We start from the raw sequence: 8,107 nt of genomic DNA, 5'->3' as shown, positions 1-8,107 counted from the left end.
ATAAATACAATAATAACAGTTAGTTCAATTTTTTAATGCTTACATTATAAAAGGGTCGTTGGACATCTTGGTGACAATGTGACATTATAGGGGGTCGCGAACTCAAAAAGGTTGAGAATCGCTGGGTTATAGCATAGGGCTGGCGCCTGGCAGTTTATTTCAATGACGCCATACCGGTGTACCGTGATTCTGTGATTACTGTTGTTCCCAAAACTGCCTTTTAAATTTATAACTCACAATTTATATAATCATAATAACTACAAATATAATTTTTTTAAATATATGTAAAATTTGGCTGGGTTGAAACACTTCTAAATTTATCGAAAATACTGATTACCGAAGTATAGTGTTTTCGGAAGGTATTTACCAAGTTATGATAAAACGAGTAATACCTACCGTAGATACCGATAAGTAAACAAATACTGAATACCGGTATTAAAATGTGAAATATTGCCAGCCCTACGTTAGTACAGATCGATAATTTTTTAGTTTTTTTATTAGGTATCATTATTTTTGTTATTGAATGACATTTATTTTTGTCTACCTGGACAAAATAATTTAAAACCAGCATACTCGACTAATACTGGACTCAAAATGAAAAAGTATAAAATAATTAAATAACTGACGACTACATTTTATTTATTCAATTTTTTTCTTTAAGCAAAAAATGTGTATTGTATAGAATGTAAATTTAAGATTTAATACATTACTATTTTAACATTAAATAACCCTGAAAACTAGACAATTACATACCCTTTTAACATCTTAAGTTTAAAGTAATGACTTAATTGACTTAATGACATTAAATATTAACTATACATTTTGATGTATTTTAAATGTTGTAAAGAAAATCTTATTGTAATCATATTATTTATACTGATTTCACTTACATTATAAAAAGAGCTGTTTTTAATGCGTTATTACTATTTATAACTATTACCAGTGCAAACATTTGGAATGGAATTTTCAAAAAAGTAAAATTATAAACAAGTTTTTTTTAATAAAATTGTCTTGAAAATCCCATAAATTGTGTTTAAATATTTACACATTTTTATGCTACTATGAGTATAATATAAAGAAGTACAACATTCATATATAAGTATCGAATAATTTACCATATGAAAATGTCTTACTAAACATTAGATAACAAAAAAAATGTAAAAAATATTAAACTTCAGGCTCGAAAAAAGTGTAAATTTTCAACATACCATTATACAAATTTAACTTACATATAATCAATTAGTGTTCTTTTGAAATTCTTTTCCATCCAACATAGACTGAAAAAAAATTATGGATTAAAATTTGAACATGTAGTGAAAAATTAAAAGATATTGATAAAATTATCAGACTAATCATTTTTCCTAAATTTACAGCTTACTAATGATTTTTAAAAGGAGAAAATAAATTAAAATGTCCGATACATGATTTTAACTTAAAAACATACACATTACACATAGTATATAACATTTGATACTTTAAGTGAGATTTGTATGTTAAATTTTAAATTTCAAAAGTTAATTGGTATGACTAAACTATTCATTTTAAAATTATTTTTAATGTCAATCTTTCATTCAAAAAATGTATGTAATCATATTGATGAAATCAAATATTAAGTACCATGAAAATTTCTCCGCATTATTGTCTAAAAATTGTACAAAAGTTTCTTACCAACATAAAAAGTAGGTACAGTTAGATATAAACTTTTACGGGTGATTCTGAATCACTAACCCACATCACTTCTTCAACTGATGTAATTCAAAACTTTATTTCTGAAGACTCTTTAGTCTTTAACAAGTATTTATTAGTCATGGTTCAGACAAAAATGTCATGCAAATGTAAAACCATTAAATAATAAGATTTGTTAACCATACTATACAATAAATGATTTCAAATAAAATAATATATAATATACAATTATCACCTAATTTTCTTTATGATACTTAAACGTATAACTATCAATTGAAATAAATTTTGATGTAATTAAAATGTAAGTTCATATGTTCTCAAATGTAATTACTTTTATTAGTTCTACCAACTATAACAACAAATTATTCGGGTCCCTTGAGTCATTATAACTTATTTCTGCTGTATATATTATACTTATAACCAGCCTTAAATATTCGTTTTAATGAAATATATTATGTAATTACAGTTTGTACAATTATTTATAATATTTAAAATTGTTTGATCAACAGCAAATTTATCAAATATTTCAACTCAAAAATGCTTTTATGCCAAAATGGCAATGGTGATTTGTCCTAAACAAAATATAGAAATATTGAATACCTAGACAAACTGTTAAAATTAAGAAACACTTATCAATTTTATTGGTCAATCAACACATGAGTTGTTAAATTAGTAATAATTTTATCAAATCAAATGTTGAGTTAGAGGGTACAATACATTAATTAATTGCTGTAAACAAAAATATGCCGTCGTACTTGTTTTAATTACAATGAAGACAGTAAAATATTTTTATGTTTATTACTAAACATTTCATAAAATAAAAATTAATTTTTAACTAAAATATCTATAAATTATAATTGATTTCAATTATTTTAGTTAATATAACATGATAACCAAGTAAAATAATAAATTCATTACCTTTTAATTATTAAATTATGGACAAACTACATCATATAGTAATATAGAATAGTAATGTAAATTAAAAGTAAAATAAACTTATAATGTCAGATCATACGTAAAAATATTAATTTCATAAAGATGTAAAAATATTTTTAGTACTTTTCAAAATGTCTGATTTTATCTTGTTATAATTGTATTATTTCAAAGTAATACTTGTGTAATTAATAATTCTTTGGTATGTGGTATTAAGTATATCTTAAGTCAAAAATTGACATTTTTGGCTTACAGTATGATTAGGATCAAACATTTTTATATCTGTATAATTTTTTGGTGCAGAACACGTAAGGCATAAGTATAACTCACTATCAATGAAATTTGTTTTGGTTTAAAGTTTTAACACTTTAAGTCATATCATATTAGGTACAAAACACGAATGTTTAATTATGAAATGGGTATCTGACAGATAAGATAATTTTAAAATGATCTACTATCTAAGTTTAATAAACATTTTAAATGTATGCCTTAATACCGCAAGTTATATAAAATAAAAATCCTAGTATTAAGTCACTTAAAAACCATGAAAAATTGATTATAAATTTCTACACAATAGTTAACAAAAAAGTAGGTATATTAAATATTAAATTAAACTAATTATCAGCCAAAACATTCTTATCAACGATTTTGATTAATTTTTGTTTTCTCATCATAAAAACTAGGCGTTTTTGACTTATAACATTTATACTATACACCAAAGAATTTTCTAGGATTATACCTGTACTATTAGTGAATCAGCTAAAATCTGTAAATCTTGCTCAGCTTTAATAAGCTAAAAAACATAAAAAATAAATAAATTCAACCAACAATACTTTTATTATAATATAGTCTAAATTAATTTATACTAACCTTATGGATGTATTCTATTTTTGATTCTAAATTATCAGTATGAATCAAATTTTGTTTTTCTATTAGTTCAAGAAAATCTTGCAGGGAAATTTTGATTGAGCCTTCATTTATCAATGGAGTTATGTTTTTGTTGTTTGAAATCTTAATACATTCATCAAATTCTTTTTTTATTGACACCAAGTCCATAAATTCAGAGCTTGAATCTGGTAGCTGTTCCTATGAATAGTAGAATATATAAATATATATTGAATAATGTATATTATTTATTATTTTTTTATTTGAGCTTAAATATGATCAATAATGACTATTAGTTATTACTTATTACTTATTAGTAAGGACAGGATTTATATTCTCTTAAAACACCTAAAACATTCTCCAAAAAACCTTCAAATATTCTCATTATATTCTCTTCAAGTTTAAAAAATATGCATATCAAAAAACATCAAAATAATATGCATTTTTTTTTTCATAACAATCCCTATATCATCAATGATGTATAAAAACATGCATATTTGCAATTAAGTGGTTTTTTATTTTATGCATTTTAAAAACTTAAAAATCATGCAATTGCAATTAAAAACAAAAAACAAACATAATTTACAAAGGCCAAAACAATCAACAAAATATTTGGACTTTCAAATATTTGATAAACAATAAACATATACATTGATCTTATCAATATGAAAACTGCCAGGTTTGAAAGTTATCCCTTATGTTTAGTGAACACATAACTCTTATACTACTAGACAAGCAATCAATACATGGGAAGCGTAACAACATAGAAGGCACTTTTTGATTACTCAATTACTCATACACAGGGTAGTATAGGATAGAAGAGTAAGATAAATATATGTATAGATCAGCGGTTCCCAACCCATGGGCCGCTAGCAGCTTGGTACTGGGCCGTGAACCATATAATATTATTATATTATTATAACTGCTGTATGTATATATATATGTGCTTATATAAGTGGGCCTTAGAGATTTTTTTTACAAAATTGGTGGTCCGCACAACTAAAAAGGTTGGGAACCGCTGGTATAGATTATTGTAGTTTTTCGTCAAGACAGTCACAGCACTGCAAAATGTTGTTACGCCGCTCATAATGCTGTCGTTATACAATTTTTGTCTAGTAGTATAAGGTCTATAAGTGAAGGGCATGACAACTTATGATAGGGGCTATAACATTGTATGTATTCTATTTATCAAAATTATACATAAAAAATTTCCAGGGTACCATAGTATTAAAATGAATAATGAATTAATATGTTGTTTACACAATTTACAATATATTCCAAAATATGCTAAATAAGATAAATATTCCTTAACTTATAAAATATTCTAAAATATGAAAAAAAACTTTTTCCCACAAACACAGAATTGAACGAATCGTCCACATTTTTACTTTCATAAGATTGCATGGACTCATTAGCGATAGAAACATATATATCCGGTCTTTCCTTACTAATTATTAGTAATACACAACATATAATATATATTTTGATTATTTACATATATTTTATTCGTACAACCTACCTCACAATTTGAAGGCGTTTTAAAATCATTATTTTCATTAGGTAATATGGGTTTATTTATGATCTTGATCAACTGGTCTGAAATGTCATCAATACTCTCACTGTTTTCATTTAGTTCCGTTCCATCTTTTAACTTTGATATAAGCTCTGGAGGAAGATAATTTTTTTTTTCAACAGACTAAAAAAAAATATAATTAGTAAAAAGAACAATTATAGTTTATTGAACATTCAAATGTTATAATCTAATATTAATAAGTTATACAATTATAACAAGCTCCGAAAAAACATAGTTTATAGAGAAATATAATAAAATGTGCATCTAAGTAAAGCATTAGAGTTTAGAATTTATCTATTATGTACAAAAATAATGTACCATAACATTTCATTTCATTTTAAATCATATCTATTATTTCCTCTCAGTCTTTTGGCTGGTCAAGCATAGGAAAGAATATTGTTCATGAACGCATATTCACAAGTTCACATTCAAACTTAGTGAATCGATACACAAACATCACTTTTTTTCAAATTCAATGTGAACGTGAACAATGTTTATATTTTGATGAATTTTTTAACAATTTTAAAAATGCTCAATTTATTTACCATTCAATAAATATATGTTCAAAATATATTAAAAAAAATTGTATTATATAATAACATTTAGAATTTTCTTTTTATAATTCCTATAAAAAGAAAATTACAAAAAAATTAAATGAGCGCCCCGGTGAAGAAATTTATTTTTTCAATGGATGTGAACGTGGACATTTGAAAAAAACACAAACGTAAACGAGTTCGTTTATTAAGGACTGAACATGAACGAGACCAAATTCATTTTTTTAGTGAACGTTCTCAACACTGATTATTAAAATACACAATATTAAATAAATGGAATAATAAAATTAATTATGTTTTACCACTCAATACATTTTACATGATAATCTACTCTATACTCTGAACAAATAATAATATCAATGATAAATAAATTTATATAAACTCTTACTCGAAAATAATTACTCTTTTCGTAAATGCCATTCATTAGTTCATCATAACTCGGATATTGAGTAGTGATTGTTGTAGTTGGTATCAAAGATTCAATAATTTTTTTCCATGTAGCTGTATGTAACTTTGTTGACATATTACCCTATAAATATAGATTAAAAATAATTTTTTTTATTAAAATTGACAATACCCTAAAACAATGATTTAGTAACAAAGTAACTTTGCTTACTTTTAAAAAATTTTGTGCAGCTATTTTATCCAACAAACCAAATGACACAAGTATATATTCTAAACCTAAAACAAATCATATATTATATTAGTAACAATACATAACTAACTACAAATACTATATTTAATTAATAAATAATTGTTAAATGTTAATTACTATAGGTGTTTGAGTATTCAGACTCAGGATCAATATCCAACAACAATTTATATACCAAAACTTTTATAAATTCATCTCTGCTGGGTCCATTCTGGAATATCAATACTTGGAGATTTTCATCATCAATATCAACTAAATGCATTAAGTCAACCTTGGTGAAACGGTTACGTACCCATTCCAAAAAAACCTTCATAATGTAAAATTATGATGTACAAGTGGTAAACTGAAAAAGAGTAAAATTTGCATTCAAAATATATACATTTAATTTATTTATTCACCACAATCCTATGCAGTGATAAATGATGAAACCAACACAAACATCATAAACAACATTCGCCTTTGTATCCTGTCGGCTTAAAATAGCCCACATCAATGTTGAAGAACAGACAAAGATTTAATTTAAATACTTGCTTTCATTTAAGTAATTTTTTTTTATTAAAATATTCAATAAAAATATTATTGAATTTAGACCTTAGTGACTATTACTTACTAGTTCAGTAGACCATTACAAAGTACAGAGCAAAAGGTTAATTTAAATTTGAAATCCAAAATTATGTTTACGACTGAATTCGTTAAAAAAACTTAAAAGTTTAAACAATAAAATTAATATCTGTTAGATTAATAATTTTGTAGATTTCCGAAAAAAAACGGTCATCACTCATCAAGTTATCAACTACTATCAACGTGAAAAACATGAAGGCTACAGCAGGCAGCTGATAAGGATGTCAAACTCCACCGAAAAAAACGTCCCGTAAAACATCGCACACTAATTTCTCCACTAGTCTGCGTGGCGGTCAAGTCGGAGGCTGGCTCGGAGTGTAATTAACCCGTATTAGATAGGGACATACTCGACTTTATTACCTTTAAAAAATTATAATTAGAAAACTAAAAATTGTATTCAAATTATAATTACACCATAGTATTCAGCAAAAATTTATCTTTAAGAACAAACTACTTAAATAATAATAGTGTTTCATATTTAGGTAATAAATGTTCATATAAATAGTAAAAATAGGTAGGGAAACTATTACGTTTACATAATATTACAACAATAATAGAATTGAAATGTGATTTTACTATTTAATACATAATATATTATACAATTTATCACTTAGAATTTAGAAAGAATCTTTCATTCGTCACCAAGCAATGATGTAGGTAAATAAAACCTAAATTTGAATTGTTAATTGTTATTGTTAACTTTAATTTAGATTAATAGGTATTGTTTCCTACAATGATTATATTCTTTTAAGTTTTAAGTTTATGATTTTTTGCATCCAATCACTATAATAAATTCCACTCAAAACTAGCCTTTCATGCCCACTTATTGCCATTTAAGGTAGAGTAAACTTGCCTGAAAATCCTCCTCGTCGGTTAAAAAGACGCTGGTATAGGGATTTATTAAATCCCTAACCTAAACTCCTCCTGAGGGTACTGTCACTGGACAACCTCCCTCCTCATACTATTCATGTGATGTTAATATTATTCTAATATCCAATTTGCTTATTGTTCCTATGTTACAGATTGTAAATGTTTCTATTTTAATTTTTAAAGAAAAGTTTATGATTTTTTATTCATTTTTATAAGAGTATAAACATTTCTTTTAATTTTAAATTTATTTATAATTCAAGTTTTTGAAGTATTTGTAAGATGTGACTGATTATTACTATAAGTTTCTTTTAGCAAATATCTAAGCTATAATAT

At 25.1% G+C, this 8,107-nt stretch overlaps 1 protein-coding gene across 1 annotated transcript; it reads right to left on the bottom strand.

Annotated features, from left to right (window-relative positions):
- Positions 1-1,169: 1,169 nt before the first annotated feature.
- LOC111033184 lies at positions 1,170-7,086 on the bottom strand. Its single transcript, XM_022313825.1, has 8 exons — positions 6,894-7,086; positions 6,404-6,626; positions 6,248-6,312; positions 6,020-6,160; positions 5,024-5,200; positions 3,490-3,705; positions 3,359-3,412; positions 1,170-1,277 (listed from the first exon to the last, which is right to left on the bottom strand). Exons 2-8 carry the CDS (start codon positions 6,594-6,596, stop codon positions 1,236-1,238), a joined length of 888 nt encoding a protein of 295 aa, XP_022169517.1. The 5' UTR covers positions 6,597-6,626; positions 6,894-7,086; the 3' UTR covers positions 1,170-1,235.
- Positions 7,087-8,107: the final 1,021 nt, after the last annotated feature.

Source organism: Myzus persicae, unplaced genomic scaffold (genome assembly GCF_001856785.1).
Source record: "Myzus persicae strain clone G006 unplaced genomic scaffold, MPER_G0061.0, whole genome shotgun sequence".
Taxonomy (NCBI): domain Eukaryota; kingdom Metazoa; phylum Arthropoda; class Insecta; order Hemiptera; family Aphididae; genus Myzus; species Myzus persicae.
This window is presented reverse-complemented; position numbering and strand designations above follow the sequence as displayed.

Bases quoted from the DNA above. Each gene is read 5' to 3' on its own strand.
- LOC111033184 (XM_022313825.1), bottom strand. From the start codon at position 6,596: ATGAAGGTTTTTTTGGAATGGGTACGTAACCGTTTCACCAAGGTTGAC. The intron at 5,201-6,019 runs GTAAGAGTTTAT...ATTTTTTTTTAG, and splicing joins AAAAGAGTAATTATTTTCGA to TCTGTTGAAAAAAAAAATTA. The intron at 1,278-3,358 runs GTATAATCCTAG...ATTTTTTTTCAG, and splicing joins CTGATTCACTAATAGTACAG to TCTATGTTGGATGGAAAAGA.